Source organism: Rhopalosiphum maidis, chromosome 2, assembly GCF_003676215.2.
Source record: "Rhopalosiphum maidis isolate BTI-1 chromosome 2, ASM367621v3, whole genome shotgun sequence".
Lineage (NCBI taxonomy): Eukaryota > Metazoa > Arthropoda > Insecta > Hemiptera > Aphididae > Rhopalosiphum > Rhopalosiphum maidis.
Genome location: NC_040878.1, coordinates 28,958,776 through 28,980,341, shown reverse-complemented (window position 1 = coordinate 28,980,341; position 21,566 = coordinate 28,958,776). Strand labels below are relative to the sequence as shown.

Here is a 21,566-nt window from a genome sequence, read left to right as displayed (position 1 = left end):
ATACCAAAATATTACATATTAATACTCTATACTTAACATATTCAAATAAAAAAAATAATATTTAATAAATACCTGGCATACATATATATATATATATATATATATAACGTATAGTATATAAGACATAAGTGATGCAAGTGTACTACTATAATTGATTTCTTGAGTGTACTATAAATCTACAATAATTATTATATAACGCTCATAGAGCTTTGCTAACCACACCACTCCATTGCACATTACTACAAATATTTAGTTTTAATAGTTATTATTGTATATAATACCTACATACTTTTTTAAAACAAACATAAACATATTTTACGAGTATTTTTAATAACTGTATTGCATAACTTTCTGTTTATAATATATTGCATTTATCACCAAATGACCAAATATGTTTAATACTTTTCCGTATCTATATTTATCATTAGTTAAATCAATATATTATATAATAGATAGAGCATAATTATGTAGACATTCATCATAATTAGTCTACATATCTTCGTTTTATCCCCTACGAAAAATGGAAGATTAATGATAATATAACTATTATGCATTATTTTTTATATGTATCTATACTTAAAAGTTATTATATTTTATTACAGACAAGAACACGCAATTATTTCAAACAATATTGTTTATAAAAATACGTTTTATATGTCTATCTAAAGTTTAAAATAAAGTTACCAATATAAATAAGTTTTATAGTTATACTTCTTATATATTATCCAATAAATTTAATAATATAGCTTTAAAATTTTAATAAGTATTATTTATACTCAAAATAAAAGATAGCGCATTTCTAGATATCCTGGTTCATAATATACAACATACATTATTTAATATTATTACTATGGTTGACAGAATATAAAATTATAAGTTTTTTAAAAATGATTACTTAGGATTATTTTAATTTAGCGCTAGTGCCTGTACTATTTTATATTTCACAGTAAAAGTATAATTAACTATTAATTACCTACCTAATTATATCAAAATTTTTACACAAATTGTGCACTTTATTTTTACCAATAGACATTATTATAATACCAGGGTTTAATTAACTAAACGTCTAAACATACAAATACCATTTATTATTATTATTATTATTATTATATATTTTACTTAAGTCGGGTTTATATTCAAGCATTTTTTTTAATTAACTATCTATTTTTAAATTATTTGTGTAAATATTACTTAATGATATCTGAGTAAATAGTAGTATAATAAAATATTATTAATTTTAGAAATGTATAAGCATATCGCAAATGATTCAAATAAGAATAATATGAATATATAACACATAATTTGATCGTCTGTTCTATAATTTATTAATTACCTAATACTTGAAATGTCTTAAAATATAATATAAAAGTGACTACATATTTTAAACACGTACAAGCAGATATTATATTTAAATAACGATGTGAAAATCTGCAATGGATATTATACGGACACAAACACATACACCACGCCGCTCACGTATTGTTTGTCGTGATAACACACGTGAAAAACATTGATATGCCTTAATCTAAAACGATCTCTAAATGACCCTCGGAGACTGGGCAAGATAGAGGTTTCGTGTCAACAAGGGTGAAGGGTGGCCAATGCAGCTGTATATATAAGATATTATATATATATATATATTATATACATACATTATTGTCGTTGTAGTTGTTTTTTTTATTTATTTATTTCGTCTTCCCCTAACCGGTACGTGTCAACATTAACCGGCAGGAAAGGGTGGTTGTGTCGACCGAATATTGACGATAAGGCCGCCACCCCGCCATTGTTGATTCTGCGACCGTCTTGGCGTGATACGGCATACCAATGATATGCTAAATGATGCATATTGGACCATATTGTATACTTAAAGCTCGCATGCGTATTAACCAAATCGTACTATTCGTTACGATAGCTCTCTATAAACAGATGTCAGATATACACAAACTATGCGCGCTGGTTCTTTTAAAATATCTGGTGCAAACAATGTTATTGGATAGTTTGCAGATTACAATGGTGTATATCATATACATCGCACATACTGTAGCTAAGATTTCCATTTTCTTAGATGAATTCAAACTTTACAATCACAAATGAGCAATAGCTATAACGTTATAAAAATATAAGTTCACATATATTATAAAGTTTTACATTTGCGTTGAATACAGCATTGTTTAGCATAAGACTTACAGCACTACATTTGTTCAAATATAAAATACAATACAACAGAGTTATATTAATTCAAAATAAATATTAATTGAAATAAGAAAAAAATTTCATTAGCGACATATTTCAAAAAACGTAGGGTTATCTATATTTTTAAACTTCGTATATTTTAATCCATCAAAACTTCTCCAAGCCACGATTAGGCAGAAGCGCACAGTATATTTACGCATACATCTATATCAGATATATACATAATTTATTATACATATATAACTATACTATATATATTATAAACACAAGGATGAATATAGGTTAAACGCGATTTGGGATGGCTTATGCACGCTTATAGCCGCCCAAAAGTTATCGGATCCGTTCAAAATTTACAAGTCATTCGGGCTTCAGTTAAATCCTATGATATAGACTTGTTTATAAGTACCCTTCTGGCCCAAAGTTTCCCATCAAGCTATATGCTTAAATTCACAATAAGAAATACCTATATACACCTATATAGACAATACAATAATAAATAGTACCCTATACCTATGGTGACCAGACGTACTCTTTTTCGTAGGACATTTTTAACGTATGTCCTATCCTAGTGTTCTTAACAATAGTGTGAAGTATATGATATTGTATTATTTTTTTTAAATTATTATGGGCTAATACTTTTTTATGTGTTTTTACTGTTTTTATAATTTGATTATTAATTTATATTTTATGTTTCGACCTAAAGCATTCTTATTGGTTGCTAGCACGATTTAAGATATACTAAATCGTATATATTTAAATTTTACACTTGGTATTTTTATCTTGAAAAATAATTTATTTTTTAGTTTATGTTTACTTTAAATTCTTCAATATCAAAGTATTTTCATCATAAAGACACACATTAAATGAGTTGACATTTAAATTTCAAATAATTGGTTTTTATAATTGATAGTAATAATAAAATAAATAAAATAATCAGATGAAAAAAAAACAATTTTTATTGAAAGAGATTACCTATGGAAATATGGGTAAAACGGGTAGAACAGTATACACATTGGGCATTTACGACAGAGAAGGAGCTAAGTTTTAAAATGTACTTTTTTTTAAATTTTTATATCTGGTCACCATACCTATACCCGATATGTTATTAGTTAAAATCGCAGTTATATAACTAGCTAGTAGCTACTGCAACTTTAAAAAACTTGTATTTTTAAATCATATTTATTTTCTACCAATATCACCCATAAGATCAAATAAAATAATAGTTTTTAGTTATTACTTATTAAACTTATTTTAAATTATGTAAATAATCATTAAAAAAAAAAGAAAAATAACTTTTAATAAATTAATACTCATTGAAATGTAATATAGTAAATTTTTTTTTTATATAATATTGGTACTTTATTTAAGATAATACTTATATAATACTTATTATATAAACATTTCATCGTGATGATCAGTCAATAAATATGTATCTACCTACCTATTATCTAATTAAAAATATAAAAGTTGTAAAATCTAAATGAAAAAAAAACCAGCATGTAGACATATAGGTACCTACCTCGCTTTGCTCTGCAGAATCAAAAAAATAATAATGAACACGGATGTTTTGCTTATAAAATTAGATGCTTTTAATGCATTAATGAGATGAAACAGAGGATTCCACACAAAATCATCAATCATAATAATATTTATCCATAATAGAGGGTGGAAATGATTTTGCATTTCGGAAGAGGATGCTGTCAACTTAATGAAAAGTAATATATTTTAATTATACTTCACTGAAAAGATGCAGACTTTTTTTAGAAGCAGAAGAGATGATCGGTTTGAATATTAAAACAAATTGTTATTATTATTACCACCAAACGTCTTTATACTACGAAAGATGTAGTTTCATTAATTTTCCAACAGACTTATTACTTGCAATTGCTCCCCACCGTTGTACACGTCAAGCTAATGTTTTACTCGTAACGGTTAATGAGAAAATCCTTTTTCATTTATTTTGTTTCTTTTACTATACCGATCGAGTGAACGAAATATGCGTTTTTCGTGATATTTCAAACTTTAATTAGTAAAAAAAACATAATTAAAAACAAAAAAAATGCAATACTAAAAGTTTTAGACAAATGACAAAACTGTGAAAATACTGCAGTATTTCTCTCAGCAGTACCACAAAAACACTATTTAAACAATTATACTTATTACGCGTATATATATATAAGTGGCTACAGCGCATTTATAATTTTTCATAACATACATGAAAGATTGAAAAACCTTAAAACTTGTTTTTGCTGCGTCATTTATAGGTAGGTTCAGAGTTTACGTGTCTAAACCTTCTTCAAAAATCGTCCACACTTAATATAATTATATGACCAGGAATATTTATGTAAAACTAGATGGGAATAAGGAGTTTGACACCCAAATTTTTAAATTGGAAAATATTAAATAAAAACTAATAAATACAAAATACGATAAAAATGAAAAAAAAAATGATTAATATGTACATTTTAAAAGGTGAACCTCATTATTATTGATATCACATTTAGTGTTGAATATTATGGTTTTATCAAATTTCGCAGGTCGGTGTACATGCAGTATATTATTTTATAATGATATTGAGTAAAAGCACGATCCGTAGACGCGTCTTTGATCTGTAGTCAATACTTTTATAAAAATATGTAAAACTATTTATAATATGATAAACACAACATTGAATTACCAGCAGGCAACAATAAATTAACTTAGTTCAGTTACACACATCTAATTTACTGTATTTTCTAGTAGGTCCTCACACACAAGCATAGATGTGAATAAACCTATTGCCTATATCTAGGTAATCAAGTATCCAAAAAAGTACCTTTTTAGTAGACTTAAGCACGTACGTAAACTGGACGGTGACTGGTGAGTTACCCCCCCCCCTCCCACCGATAATTAATAGTTGAGTAATTGGTTTATATCAATCATCGATAATTACAACAACAGGTCGGTGACAATTTATCTGAATTAATGTTGTCAATAATAATATATCGATGCGACTATAACTAATAACGATTACATTATTTTCTACCTACTAGGTAATAAAGATAATATACTGTCCTATCCTATTACCTAACTACCTAAACGTACAGAGTCAGAAACAATAGATTTGTCTGTGTTCGTTATTTGATTGTGTACGACGTACAATATTGACGGTACGGTACGATTAATTTATTGATTATTGTAAATTTTTTATGAATTCCACCCCCTCAAATTTTTTTTTTCTTTGTGTATGTCTCTCTGTAGTACTGTAGTAGACTCAGACTGCAATAATAATAAAGACGTCATATAATAATAATTATTAATGTGAGAATTTTTTATATGTAAAACATTCAAGAAATTGAATAAATAATCGTTAAATTACCTAAGTAATATTGAGCGTTTATGGCGATCGGCTAAAGAACGAAATAAAATACATTCAGGAACTAATAGGTCAATTTTAGATTGAGAAGTGAATTTTTTGGCGACAAAAACATAAAAAAAAACATTTTGTTCTTGTTTGCCGGCTTCGCCCGTTGGAGTACCTACGTACGATAACCGAAAAGTACCCAAATTTGTCTATTTAATTTAATAATTTATGTTTTTTTTCTGTTTAGGTATTTGTTTAATTAGTAATTAATACTTTGTCAACCCCTCTATAATAGCTAATAGCTATAGATTATCATTCAATATTATTCAATATTCGAATACTATCCTAGAAATTGTTTCGTTTGTCGAAAAATTGAAATGTATAGTTTTAACGTCACCTTTATTTAATTATTAAATCGAAAACGATAACTTTACTCTATAATATTGATCCATGATAATATGATTACCTAATATCATATTCATTATTGATTCTAGGTTATTAGTGTTATTACATTGGCTACATTATACGTATACCGTTAATAGGTACCTATACCTAATACATAATGTACGGACTACGGATTTGATCGGTTTTATGCTGTATAGCCTCTGTGAACACTAAGCATAAAAATAAAATATTACAATATTCCCCATCCTCGTGGTTTGTATAGATTTATAAATAATAAATGCACTAATAATGTTTTAATTGAATAATATTTATGATTCATATTTTAATATTCACAACACTTAAATAACTTTGATATTTACAATCGTATCAACGACTTCGTGGCGCAACGGTAGCGCGTCTGACTCCAGATCAGAAGGTTGCGTGTTCAAATCACGTCGAGGTCAATTTGATTTTTGCACTTTTTATATATTTATTACTTGATATCATCAAATTTAATATTAACGTATAATATTATATTAACCAAACAATATATAATTATAATTTGTAATTGAATCAGAAATGCACAAACGTAGTACGTCTCATATCTTTTTGACAGTGACGTAATGATGATAAAAATATAGAATAGCATATTATCGTGTCCCACAGTTGCAAGGACTATGAAAACCCATCGGATATTGCCATATCACTAATTTATATTGAACATTTATGTATTGGAACCATAGACAACCCATCAGCTCCCGCTTTGGCTGTAAAAAAAATGTTTGCAAGATATTCCATTTAGGTAATCTATAATGTATAGGAAATATATACGAATATACGTCATAATATTCCTACTTCCTAGACTAATAAGAAATCTTAGAATTAAATTATAAATGATTTAACCAAGCAATAATGAAATAAATTCCACCATCTATAGAAAAAATCATTAAGCATAGAATTAGCAAAGGACACTACGCAGTACTAACTACTATGTACTATACTCTCGTACGCCGACTTCTTATACGAACATACAACACAGCAAATTAGTGTTCAGCAATATCAATTTCATATAATAAAGCCTTAACAATATAAATAATATAATGAATTGATCTGTTACCAAACTTGCAGCCACTTACTCTACTCTATCTTAATTGGTGCTTAAAGCTAAGAATATTATATACTATACATGCATTGGTAATGGCCAACGCCATATTATTTTATTATTATTATTATTATTATTATTATTATTGCGAATAATACAGGAGTCGCCAACCTTTTCAAACAAGTGAACAACAATCGCAATTTTAATTTTCTGACATTTAGGGAGAACAATTTATTTGATGAGCAAAAAAATGAAGATGATCATAATTTATTATACCTGAACTTGTCCGTTGAAGTAGACAATACGTTTATTGAACAAATATTTAATTACAAAACTTATACCTAATATTTTTTTCAGAGTTAATTTTAATACGTATACCGTATACGTCAATAAAGATCTGTAAAACTTTTTTTGAATAAGTAGGTACTTACATGATATTTAGTTAGACAAAGCCTTTCTAAGTTCCCGCGTTTGAAAATTGAAAGATTGGCATAATATACATACGCACTTGCCTTTAATGTCAACAAAAGAAAACTCCATCTTCCATTCTTGAATGAAATGAAAACTGACAAGTCTTATATAAACTCATGTGTTAAATCGAGATTTAAAGGCGGGCCATGTCCCGCTCGGTCCCGTCTTTGGCATCACCACTGGTTGCCACTGACTACCGTTTAAAATAAACGGTGCAGCTACTGTTCGTATTGCTAAACTGGCCTAAGATCTAAGAAATTTAAGACAGAATGTAAATGGATATTTTAGATTTTGTCACTGGCCAACCACGAGCCACGATTTAAGCGCGCCCGTTTCGCTGAACGATTTTAAATAATATATCGAACGACGCGCCCGAACAGTAACTTCAGCACAACCTATCGATGATTGGCCTTTACTACGCGTGCATAAATGCTGTTAATTGTTGTTCATAGATAGCGTTAATGTAATATTAAAAAAATTGAATATAATATATTAAAGTTTTAAATATTTCTATTATATTTCAGTTTAAGATAAAAACAAAGATACTAATCTATTTTTATTTTTATATTTTATGTAAAGGAGAATACAATAAATACCATTAATATTGTTTTTGTTCCTAATTACTAAGGGCCTAAATTTAAATGCTCTAATTAATAACAAAATAACCATTCAATTATATACTTAGAGTTTGGACTGTATTATTCTAGAGCACCCCAAAAAATAATGCACTATACAAATAACCATTCAAAATTATATTTGTCGGATATTGTCGACAAACGCCATCGGAAATATTTATTAACAAATTCATCAGCATGTGTGCCTCTCAGCGATATCCGAGTATCCGACACTAATTAAGATAGGTACTCGAATTCTTTGAAAAAATAACAATTGGAATTATTCTGCATTTATAATAATATGCTTCTATGAACAAATTACAAAAAAGATAATTTAAATAAATTTGTAATGACTCGAACGAACCTATCACCATAATTGTTTTGATGTACAAATGTGCTTTAATAAATTATTTATATGATCTCTGAAATCAAGATAATAATACTAATAAGTATCATAAGAAGAATTGATCAATTCAAAATAGGCTATTTAGTAGTACTAACTGCTGTGGGTGTTGTTATAACTTATACTATTAAATTATTTGAGCATCTGACCGTGTATTAATGTCGTGGCGCCAGGGCAACATGGAATTGATAAGAAATTGTTCACCAATACGGCAGTACCTGTCTTATCTACTAGTGTTAATAGTTTTTAGTGTAAAAGGTATTACAAATCAAGGGTATTAGTTTTATTCATCTAAGCATATTACATTATATATTTATATTATTATTACTTACTATCATTTGAAGTATTTTTAAGTCATTTATACTTTATAAATTATAACTGTTTGCAGATATGTTGGACATGTTTTGTGAATTTTTAACTTAGAATTGATCATATTCAGTATTTAAAAATTACATTATAAGATTTGCTTATTGTTTCTGAATAAACATAATATACAAAAGGCTGTATTAGATTTTATGCTAATTAATGTTTGTATAGATAATTGACAGGATGGCATCAAATGTGAAACATATTATTTTAGTGATGTCTGGTAAAGGAGGAGTTGGCAAATCAACTGTGAGCACTCAGTTGGCACTTGGATTAGTAGCTAAAGGATATCGGGTAAGATCATTATTTTTGATTAATGTTGATTAGTGATGGGTTGATAGTGCACTAGTGCTGCACAAAGCATAAAATACTTAGGATAAATATTTAACTTCTAATTATTTTTGAAAAAATTTACTTTAGATTATTAGACTAATAGAGGAAAGAAAGAAAATAACCATTAGTTGAGCTTAATAGTTTTCTTACTGGTACCCAGAAAGGAAACACATTGTTCTTAATATATCCATAATGTTAAAGTTGTATTATAGCATAGAGCATTAAATATTATGTAGAAAAATTGCCAACAATAGAAATTCAGCTAAATTTTTTTTTTAATTGCAATATTCATATTTTAGGTTGGCATATTAGATGTAGATTTATGTGGACCATCAATACCATATTTATTAAAACTAGAAAACCAAGAGGTACATCAATGTGAAGCTGGTTGGGTTCCAGTTTATACAGACGAGTCAAAATCTTTAGGTGTCCTTTCAATAGGATTCTTGACCAAATCCAGAAATGATAGCGTTGTGTGGAGAGGACCAAAAAAGACTGGTTTGTTATTTAAAATAGTTATTGCTATTTTTATGTATATATAAAAATTTATGTATGTATTTGTTGTAAAAAGCATTCATAAAACAATTGCTTTCTGATGTTTTCTGGGAAGATGTTGATTATCTAATTATTGATACACCACCAGGCACATCTGACGAACACATAACAGTTATGGAGAATATTAAGTATACAATTCTATAATTTACTTATTATTAACTTTAGACTTGAGAATATACTTAATTGTTGTCTTCTTAATTTTAGAGAAACTCCATGTGATGGAGCAATACTTGTAACAACTCCACAACAAATTGCTTTGGACGATGTCAGAAAAGAGTTGTCGTTTTGTCGTAAAACTAGTATTCCAATACTAGGAATAGTTGAGAATATGAGTGGTTACGTTTGTCCTAATTGTGCTGTGAGTAATAAACTGCTCAAATATTTGATTTACTAGGTTTACTTTGTTCCATGATATATTTTGGCAATAATTTTAATGTAGAAAAAATATAATAACATAGCTTTTGTCTTCCAATTGGAACTGTTTTTATTATTTCCTATTTCTGTCACTAAATTTTAATCGTATAAAAGACCAAATAATTTTAAATTTACCAATCTATAATTTTGTTACTCGATGTTAAAAATATAGTACATTATGTTAAATTAAAATATAGGTTTAAAAAATAATTAATTTAACTTTTTATCATAATTAATACCCTGTACTAGACAAAACACAAAACTTGGTTATTTTAAAATTACTATAAGTAATATAATAATATATAATTAATTAATTCAATATGCTGACTCTTCATTTATATGTTTCTTAAAAGAAACTATGAATTAGTATTTGATTTTAATTAAAACATTGCTATAGGTACATTATAAGTAATTGTATTATAAAAATAATAAAACAATATTGAATTATATAAAAATGAATTAAGTTATAACTTGAATATATTAAATTTTTACTGATTTTTGAAAAAATATTAACTTAATAGTTTATATTTGTCAATGGTCATTCATATAAAACATTTTTTAAAATTCTAATAATGTTGATATTTTATTGATTTTAATTGTTCAAGTTATAGGCTTAACATAAAAAACATAATAATAAATTTGTTTATAATTTTTACTTTATTTTATAGGAGTGTACAAATTTGTTTTCATCCAATGGTGGAAAATCTTTAGCTGAACATTTCCAAGTTCCTTTCTTAGGAACTGTACCAATAGATCCGAGAGTATCTTCCGAAACATCAAAATATGTCGGTTTAACTCATCCTGAATCACAAATGGCAATATCTTATAACTCAATTGTTGACCGTGTAATAAATCCAAACTGATTAACCTAATGAATTTTTATACTTAAATACAAATTTAGTTTCATTGTTTATTGCATTAATATAATATACTGTTTGGTATTACCAAAGAACTTTTAACATACATAAACAGCATTAATTAAGATACTATATCTTAATTCATGCTATACAATATACATTATACAAATATATATATACACAAAAATAGTAAATATATTAATTATAACAGTAAATGATTAAAAATTCTTTATGCTTTTATTCTTACTTGTTATAAATTAACTTTTTACTCTATGGGAATTTTTTCTTTTGACTGTTCGACTTCTTTCTTAGATTCATCAAGTTCAGACAATGGTTCCACGTTTCCAAGTGGTGATTTACTTGTAAATAAAATTGGTATATGAGTTAGTCTTGGGTTACCGTCATTCTCCAAAAACCTAATCTTTAACGTTAAATAAAAATTTAGCATGTATTTAATTAGATTTTGTTAAAATTAAATACCCAAGATAATAAAGAGTTTTTACTGGATGTACCAGTGGCAGCGACTGCAAGTATTGTACCATCTTCTTGTTCATGTACAGTTTTTTTTTTAGCAATTTTGTCAGATTTTTTCGCAATAGGTTTATCAAAATAAGGTACACGGAAATTACTAATATCTGAAATGAATAACAAATTTTTTACTAAATATATAGATTTGTTAAAAAAAAATTATTTATTCATGTATTATGTTACCGTCTTCATCTTCTTGTTCTTCATTTTCTATTTCTGGAGAAGGTTCGGTTCTTAAAATGAAATATACAATACTCTGTTTTCGAAGCCATATTCTAAATCCTCCTTCAATGTATATAGGGATATTTTCTGGGTGATTAGCAATAATTTTCTTTTGATCAGGACTTTGACCACTAACTATCCATGTATCCTCTATGCTTTCTTCTAATTGCTTAGTTTTGTACACTTTAACTTCAGATTCAATATCTATACTACTAATCCTTTTGATAGCTAATAATGCTAGTTCATAAGGATCATTAGGTGCAGGCTTAGGTATAGGCCAAGGGGATAGATTATTAAATTTAGGCATCCAGTACATCATGCGCCAATAGCGCCGTACAGGGAATCCACGAGTACCAAACCGTTTCACAAGCAAGTCTTCTACTTCCCAATCAGGAATTACTCCTAAAAAATATATCAAAAACTCAAATGTATTACATGTCAATTTAAGAATATAAAATTTTACCATTATCCTCCATTTTCTGTAGTAAGTCGATAATACACTGCTGGTGTTTTGGGTAGTGCATAAACTCAGACTGTATATAGTTTTGAGGGACAAATTTTCCAGCTGGTAATACTTGGATGAGTTTCTTATAAGTTTCTAGATCTTCGTTTACTCCAAATTCATCCAGGTGTTTAATTGCTGTGTTTATAAACTCTACATGACCAGATCGATATTTTTCCAACTGATACACCCTTAACATATCCAAATATGTCTTCTTATTCTTTTCCTGGACATTATTGAAACTATCTACGCTTACCACATCAACTTTAGGTTTGTCAAAACATGGATCTGTTGAGTGAAACCCTCGTTGGACAGACTTGACAGACTGTCTGTTAAACAATAGAACAAAGCCCCTGCACGTCCTTAGTACATTGTTCATTGTCGTATTAACGTTATTCTTGAAGTATAATTTAAAATATTATATTTGCATAACGAAATTTTTAATGGATATATTATAAGTATTATGATAAGTTATAGTTTCTACAATTTTTCCTTATTTTATTGCCGGCTATCATTCACAATATCATTTTACCAGTTATCTCGTGCAGGTTAGGCAAGAATTAATGATAATGTTAAAATCAAATTGTGTACCAACAGATTTTCTCGATTTGATTCCTTATTGCGTAAGACATTAGGATAATTTAAATAATTATTGTAGACTATAGTAGTCATTAGATAGGTACCTACTACCATGGGTTTTAGAATATTCTAATATCAATGATACTACCTACACTATCAGCTACAGAGCTGAATCTAAGAGAAGGGGGCGAACCGCGGCAAGTGCCCCAGAAGTCTTGGTCGGAAGGCGCCAAATTAGGTAATAAATAATATATTATTATCTAAAGTATGATAACTATATAGGTAATAAGTGAATAAATTAACAGATTTTATTCATTGTAAATTATAATATAATGACTTAATGAGTATTATAATACAAATTACAATTTTAATTTACTTTGACTGTGAATACCTCCATTTTCCACACAGATTATCTGTGTTAAACATTGTTTATTGTAATTGTACAAGTCAAATAACAACTTTTATTTTAATGTTTATATTTAATTGGTACACATTTTTCTTAATCAAGTACCTAAGATTTTTTTTTCTTTTCTCATATTTTTTTTTCTTTTTGTTTAGAGGGTAACTACATAAGTATAACAGTGTCCAGTCCCAGTGGTATAATAGAGGGGCTAAATTATGAGAAGGCGCTAATTTTATACTTTGCCCGAGTAAAAAATATGCTAAATCAAGTCCTGGTTACCTACCTTTAATATTATGATTATGAATATATTGATTATACTAATATATCATCACATTGTGGAGAAATTCTTTATGCTACTACTTCATGGCCAGATTTAAGGAGGGCATTGATGGTAATAAATACCCAAGGCCCCGCTATTTTGATTGCCCCCACAAAATTACCTTAGGTTTTTTTTTTAATGAATTTCAAAAATGTTTAATATATTACGATTGCAATGTAAATCTAATATTATTATAAATATTATTTTATTTATTTTTAAATAATCAGCGTAAAGATGTAATTTTATTAAAATGTTTTATTGTACCTACATCATGAGTCATGATGACATTTTGAAGGGATAAGGAAGAAAAATATATTAAAATTATATAAATTCTAATAAATTCAATCTTGCCTAGCGCTTACCAGAGTAGTTAGACGTAAAGTTATTGTGTTACTTATCATTTTATCAGAAATACAAACGTGTGTTTGTATCACAATTTAAAATATACTGTCTTAAATCGTGGTTTGTTTAATTAAGAAATAAGAATTATATATTCTTATGTACATAATAAATATTAAATGCCAAATATAAGTAATGTAAAAGTAAATTTACTTTAATTAGGTAATGATACATAATATAGACGCCTATGTCGTTTATGTATTTGGGTGTTTGTCACTTAAAAAAGATTTAAATAAATAAGAAATATTCTGATAAATATTTTAACATAAAATTATGTTGAACAATATGCCTAATACATATAAGTATATATAACCACAAATAGAGTTGTCCTAGTTACAATAATAACAACATTGGTATACCGTATACCTAGGTAGGTATGCCATATTTAATAGCAGTGTGGTGTGCTCTTATTGACAAGAAGATACCTAATAATGTATAAAAATGTATATAATACATAGCTATACGATATATACCTTCTTAAGATACAGAATACAGGTATTTATCAAAATGAATTATAAATAATTATAAATATTGTACAAATAGGTATAATATTATTAAAGTAAAAAAAAAAAAAAAAATGGCAGAATTTCATCTACTTCAGAACGAACGACATATTTTTGCGAATTGTTTGGAAGAAAACTTAATTTAAAATTGTATTCCACCCATCTAAATACGTTTTTATTAATTGATAAAGAGATACAATGTAAAACACATCCTATACCAAGGAGCACACTCAAAGTAAAAAAAAAACAGCAGAATAAGAAAAGTTAATTAGTGAACAAAATAAATGAAAACATCGAATGGCTACCAAATTTCGAGTTTACAATATTATTAGTACAATCTATATGTAGTAGATATATTTATTTATTGATATGAAACATGACAAGCCCAATATGAATATTGATATTAATCTTAAAACCTAACAGAATAAAATACAAATTAAAATACAGAACATGACGAACATGACATAATAATTGGTTTAGTCCCACCTTCCCCAATAGAAACGATGGATCCTCGTTCGCTAATATCATCATGCGTGGTATAGGACTGTTTCGCAAATAATTCATAGAACAAAAAAGAATATGAAAAGGGAAGATACTGCAAGAATTAAAAGTTAGGATCCTAAAATTAATCTTTTTTAAAAGAACTGGTGAGTCAATTCCGACCATCAATGAGTTTTCCCAAGAATGATAGGTTTATTTGAACTCTCCTAGCAGCCAGCGTGGTCAAGCCCAGGTGGCAAAGTACTGGGTTGTAGTCATTAGGTAAACAATCAATTGATAACCGGAAAGATACACACTTCAGAAACTTGCTTTGGACTCTTTCAAGTCGATAGCTGTCATTCATAGTTGTTGGGCACCATATTACAGCTCCATACTCAAGTCGAATACGAACAAATGAGCAAAACAGGACTTTTAAGGAACTAGACAACTTGAAGTCCGTAGAAATTCTGAGCAAGAACCCAAGCATTTTCATGGCATTACATGAAATGTTGTCTGAGTGTTCATTAAACCTAAGACAGCGATCAAATGTTATACCCAGATAATTTACAAACGATCTGGAACGAGTTCATATATTAGGAACTGAACGAAGAATGGAACCACATCCATTTAAAAAGGAACTTTCCCAACACTTACTATTACTTATACACTTATTTGATTATAAACACTTAATAGTAATGACTAATAGACAATATAGTTAATACCTATTATAGGTACGTGCTATACGCATAAAAGCTTATTTCTTATATTTATGTATGGCCGAGTATGGGTATAAATAATTTAACAACACAAACTTGTTTTAATCTATGAAACTATTGTCGCTAATACAGGAACAATAATATTTTTTTACTTTAGTCAAAAAGTTAATTTTATTATTAAAATGAAAATTCATTGAAACCAATTTGTATATTACTTATAAATCATAGTTGATCATCCGGGAACCAATACATATGTATTACTATAGGTATAGGCCATAGGGTATATAATAAAATATAAACAATAAACTTCTATATAGTACTAAGTAGGTACCTTATACTCCCGACATAGTTTTAACTTGTATCCATTATAGTATATTACAATGAATAACTTTATTACGAATATATGTTGCATTTAAATATAATTAATTATTATTAGAGTTTATTACTTTATTATTATCTTACCAGTTATTACATCATCTATGTATTATTGTAGTACGCCTATAATTACCTATTATTTTTATTACAAATCTGTAATACATTTCTCTATATGACTATAAAGGCATAAAATATGTAGGTAATATGTGGTCTGCATATTTTGTTAATATTTCAGTATAGGTACTAACAATTTTATATTTATATTAAATACTCGCACATAATTCGTCTTTTGTGGTTTTTATTAACAAATACCATTTGAATAAATTCACATGCAGATACAATACATAAATCATAATAACTATATAGGTTTTCTTCGATGTCCTTCTATATTTTAAAACTTAACAACATTTCATACATTAGCATATTACGATATTAATAGTGTAATTTTATAAAAATAAATGATTATAAAAAAATATATAGATACCATGTAAATAACAATCATTCATACATATACTACACTACATGACTATTGAATATTATATTATGATGCTGGTGGAAGTAGGTAGTGATACAGTATAATCTACCATTTCAAAAAGCACAAGCATGCCTTGTGACAGTCAACAAAAATATTTTTTTATTCAAATTAAGAGTTATATAGTTATAGTAGTTATATAATATGTACTAGGCCCTTAAGACTTAATTTATCTACGCTTTTAGCTATTTGTTTTCGTATTATTAGTTTTAAAGAAATTAATTACCTATATACTAATATACTTAGTATTTAGTATTAATAATAAATTAGGTAATAAATAGGATAATTTACTTCTCCATCAAAAACTATTAAACTCAATAAAATGATTAAATTTAATTATTTAAATTAAAATATATAATATCAAAAATAAAATAAATATATTGACTAAAAAAACGTTGCTAGTTTAGGGTTTATTCTCAAAAAAAATAATTTCAGAATCTATCATTCTCTCTCTTCCTCTCCCCTTAATTTTAACGCAGTCCAACATTAATTTTAAAAACTATAGTGCTGACAAGTGACAATTTAATTATTGTGCATATTAAAATATATACCTTCTTAGAAGTAACCTAGTCACACGTATATAACCTGTACACGTCACACAATAAGTAGATACTGAAGAAGTGACTAAATATAATTACTAGCTGCAAACACATATTACAGTATTTTCAATTATATAGGATTATATTTATTATAAATTATTATTTGAAGTGAATTAAATTACATTTTTTTTTCAATTATCATGTTTATAAATAATGGATTATAATATATTATATACAGGCAGTTTCGACTGGTGTAGCACTACCTAGCTTTATCACTATATGGTATGTGAGTATGTGACATTAAAATTTATTTTGATTTACCTACCTAATATTTTCTTTTCTTTTGTTCTTGTCTGAGTAATGAACCTCTAAACTAATGCACGTTCACAGTGACGTTGTACTGAATTATTATAGTTCATGTATAAATAAAATAGGTAAGAATAGTTATTCTTATCTATTAACCGTATACCTATAGGTGTAGCCGGCATTTTAAGTATCGTATCTACTATCAATTGTAGTTATCCTTATTGGTACGTTTATCTGATTTGTACAGTAATTTTTGAACCAGTTGAGTCGTGTAGTTGACCAAAAATAGACATTTTCTAACGCTTTAATCAGTATTGAATATTAAACTTTCGGTGCACCCGGTGCAGGTGTCACAAAAGATAATGTAAATCAAATCAAAGAAATTCTTAACTAAATAGTAATTATAATAAATATACTTATTAATATATTTGTGATGGTGTAAGTGTAACTATGAAAGTTCATGATAAAATTGACAACAAATTCTATTGTATTTATTAAATATTTTATTTATGGACCGTTGTTGATAGATTAGATTTAAAGTTTATTGTAATTGTATTTGTAATAATATAACTAGTTACTTATTAAGAGGACGCCATACCCGCATGTGTTGTCTCTGTCTTACTAACGTACATCATAACAAATTTTAGTTCAATAGAATACATTTTGTGACGTTAGCTTTAATATTAAAGTAAATTTACCTAGTATAAAATTTAAAGGTAAGAATATTATCTAGACAATGACATATGGTTTTAATGATATTATTATTTTAAAGTGAGTTAAAGCTATGTAAAATATAACTTTAAAATGTTCATAACTCACTTTAAAATGATAATATCATTAAAAGCATAAGTCATTGTCTAGATAATATTCTTACCTTTAAATTTGATAATAGGTAAATTTACTCTAATATTAAAGCTAACGTCACAAAATGTATTCTACTGAACGAAAATTTGTTATGTTGTACGTTAGTAAGACAGAGACAACACATACGGGTATGGGATCCCTTTAATTATAATATCCTATTTGTATAAATATACCCATAAAAAAATTGTAATGATTTTAATTTTTATACAGGTATTTTCGAATTCAAAATCATATAATTAATTTAATTTTATAATTGGTAGATTTTATTTCATTTGTATTATGTTACATGTGTTGTGTACATAAAAAATGTTTGTTAAGAAAACTTTTTAGATAATTTTTTTTCTAGGTATTTAAAAAATGCATTATTTTTTATTAAAAATAGTATAGGTGATTTGTTTTAAGAACAATAAAAATTGGCCTCTGAATAATTATATATCTATTATATCTATTGTTCTCAAAGTATAGCTAAACCGCTCTTATCAGAAATTGCTTAACTCGTTTATGATAAAAAAATGAACATGATCAAATCTAAGTAACTTAATCTTATTAGTTCCGATGCAATACTAAGGTAATATGTAATTTAATATTCATAAATTATCATTATCCACTCTAGCTGTGGTGGTTAGATACTAACTTATTAACAGGTAGTAATTATACTTAGTAATTTACTATTATAGTTACATATCTACTACCCATCATATGAATTACTAATATTAGGAAATTAAAACTTTTTTTTAAAAATTAAAAACGTTAAATAAAATTGTATAAAAATATAAGTTACAATTAAAAATTCAAATTTATAAATCTATACTAGATAGTTTAGGTACTCAATAGGTAATTTTAAATTATAATTAGCTATTGCAGGTAATCGAACAGACGAAGCAGACGATTACACGATATATTCATTAATTCTATTATTGGCACTTCGTCTTTTACTAGGGGGACGCAAATCATAAATGGTATAAAATATGTATCATTAATATTTAATGAATACTGAATAGCAATATATTCTAATACATATATAGAACGGCTAGAACCTATAATAAGGACGTATCACTGAATGTCTTAAAATCTTCCAAAACATTTAAAGAAATAAAGAATACATAATATAATATAATATATATATAATATATAGAAACTGGTGCACAAGTCCATGGTTTATTTTTAAGGTTAAAATAATAGAGCTGTATAGCAATTAAATATTTCAACCCTCTTATAAATAATGTTGATAATGCAATCATATAATTTTACGATTATAGTTATTTTGTATTTGTTTTTATGATATTGAATTTAAAGCTGACAGCTGTCCACAAGCTGTCCTAACACAATTTATTCCCGCATCATTGCGGCAGATCCTGTAATGAAAATCTGTTCATGTTTGTATAACAGTATATTGTATAGTTTAAGTTTATTAGTTTGAACGGAGGTTATTTTTGAGTTAATTACAATAAGTTATAAAATATTTTTTTTTGACAATGAACAAATTACCAAAGTATTATAACAGTATTCAATGTCTTAATATTGAAAAAATATAGCATAAGCCATAAAGTATGTAAGTGGTAAGCTAATTGTTAAACAATACAGATTTATATTTATTTTTTGGTATACTATACAATAATATGACTGTGAAAACATTAAAATACATATGCAGGTATACGTAAAAAGTAAAAAAATGTATGGACAATAAGATAAGTTTCGATAGGAAATGGATGCTATAGTATGTAAATTAATATACCTAATGTAATTTGTCATTGCCTTCCAACCTATTTTTTTTATTCAATCACGCGATTTAGTTATATCAAGCTTTTTTCATCGGACAAATTAACGTCAAACAAACGTGCTTTTACCAAATATTGTACTAAACTATGTAGATTATTTATATGTAACATAAACTTATACTTAAGTTATACTATGTTAGGTCGGAACGGATACTTATCTTGATTTTGTAACGTTTTCACGCAATTTTATAAACGTAGTAGGACTCGTGGCAGTATAAAACAAATAGTGTATACTTCGAAATAAAGCTATACGTATTATATATAGACCAATATATTTTAACCACCTCTAATAATAGAGATAATAATTATTAACTTAATATATTTTTAAGCATTATAAATTAAGTCTAAAATATCTTATTTTTCTGTACAACTAAATTAAGTACAAATTATATAGATATACAAATATTCAATAAATGTAATAAACTAATAACTTATTTTTGGTTAATCAATCCTTTCATCTTAAATTAATTTTAGTATTCCTTTTCGACCAATCTCTCTATTTATCATTCCTAGATGAATAAATGCTCTAAAATTACCAAGTAAATAAGTTAAAATTTATAAAAATGTTCTTACAAATTTACAATTATATTATTTTGTAAAAGAATGTCCTATATGGTTATACACAAATAATATACCTAACTGGTTTCAACAATGAAACACCTTTAAATATAAATTAATATATCATCGGGGTAAATGTCTTTTTCTCACCTATACGTTAAATTCGGCCTCGGAATGAATAATCGTGCCGTTTAAACAGCTGTCGGCGAACTAAACACGGAAACAAGTTCACTTTCACGGATTCCTAACCCGTTTTACCGAAATGGAAAACTGTAATCGTACATATTATTATCATATTGGCAAAAAATAACCAACCAATTCGCGAATCACTTGTAAATCAGTACTCTCAGTCAAACATATTATTCAATATTCATAGAATGCCACCAATACTCTGGCAGTTTGACAATCTCTCCACAGTATAACATACGACTCATACGAGTAATATACCAAACACCCGAGACACAGCACTTGTGCCAAATGGTAGCCACATTATCTAACAAATATATTAGGCTCTCGAAAATAAAACGACAAATTTGGACAGCATATAATACAATATTTTCTTGAAACATATAATTGCGTGTACCTACCTACATGAAAAAAAAAGATCTGCATGATTTAGAAAATTACTCATATTATATAATACTGTATTTACACCTTATACGGGTCCACGTGGACGAAGTTTACCGGACAGAAAAAAAAATATTATATCTCGCCACTCGTTTGGCTCGGTGGCAGTGGCGTCCATCCCGTAACACGTTAATAGTACCTGCCGCACAACGTTATTGTTCGTATTACACATAATAATGTTATGCCTGCAGTACCTACACTCGATAATAATATTTGCAGCGCCTAACACAACGTTTTTGTCCTCCATGCAGTAGCGCTGCGGAGGAACCGTGGCGGGTGACGTGCATTGCGCAGTAGCAAA

General features: G+C 27.3%; 2 protein-coding genes and 1 non-coding gene across 4 annotated transcripts; 2 read left to right on the top strand and 1 right to left on the bottom strand.

Moving 5' to 3' along the window:
* Positions 1 to 6,312: 6,312 nt before the first annotated feature.
* Trnaw-cca lies at positions 6,313 to 6,384 on the top strand. The gene has a single exon. It is a non-coding gene; the product is annotated as a tRNA-Trp (tRNA).
* Positions 6,385 to 8,799: 2,415 nt separating this feature from the next.
* On the top strand, positions 8,800 to 11,089 carry LOC113551542 (cytosolic Fe-S cluster assembly factor NUBP2 homolog). The gene is made up of 5 exons (XM_026953835.1): positions 8,800 to 9,170; positions 9,509 to 9,707; positions 9,781 to 9,892; positions 9,969 to 10,122; positions 10,847 to 11,089. The coding sequence occupies exons 1-5, from the start codon at positions 9,060 to 9,062 to the stop codon at positions 11,039 to 11,041; spliced, it is 771 nt and encodes a 256-aa protein (XP_026809636.1). The 5' UTR covers positions 8,800 to 9,059; the 3' UTR covers positions 11,042 to 11,089.
* On the bottom strand, positions 10,906 to 12,685 carry LOC113551541 (evolutionarily conserved signaling intermediate in Toll pathway, mitochondrial). 2 transcript variants are annotated; one of them, XM_026953833.1, is made up of 5 exons: positions 12,249 to 12,666; positions 11,747 to 12,187; positions 11,516 to 11,670; positions 11,283 to 11,456; positions 10,906 to 11,046 (listed from the first exon to the last, which is right to left on the bottom strand). In XM_026953833.1, the coding sequence occupies exons 1-4, from the start codon at positions 12,664 to 12,666 to the stop codon at positions 11,301 to 11,303; spliced, it is 1,170 nt and encodes a 389-aa protein (XP_026809634.1). In that variant the 3' UTR covers positions 10,906 to 11,046; positions 11,283 to 11,300. The 2 variants fall into 2 exon arrangements, with proteins under 2 accessions (XP_026809634.1, XP_026809635.1); XM_026953834.1 differs by lacking the exon at positions 10,906 to 11,046 and having other exon boundaries at positions 11,301 to 11,456; positions 12,249 to 12,478; positions 12,544 to 12,685.
* Positions 12,686 to 21,566: the final 8,881 nt, after the last annotated feature.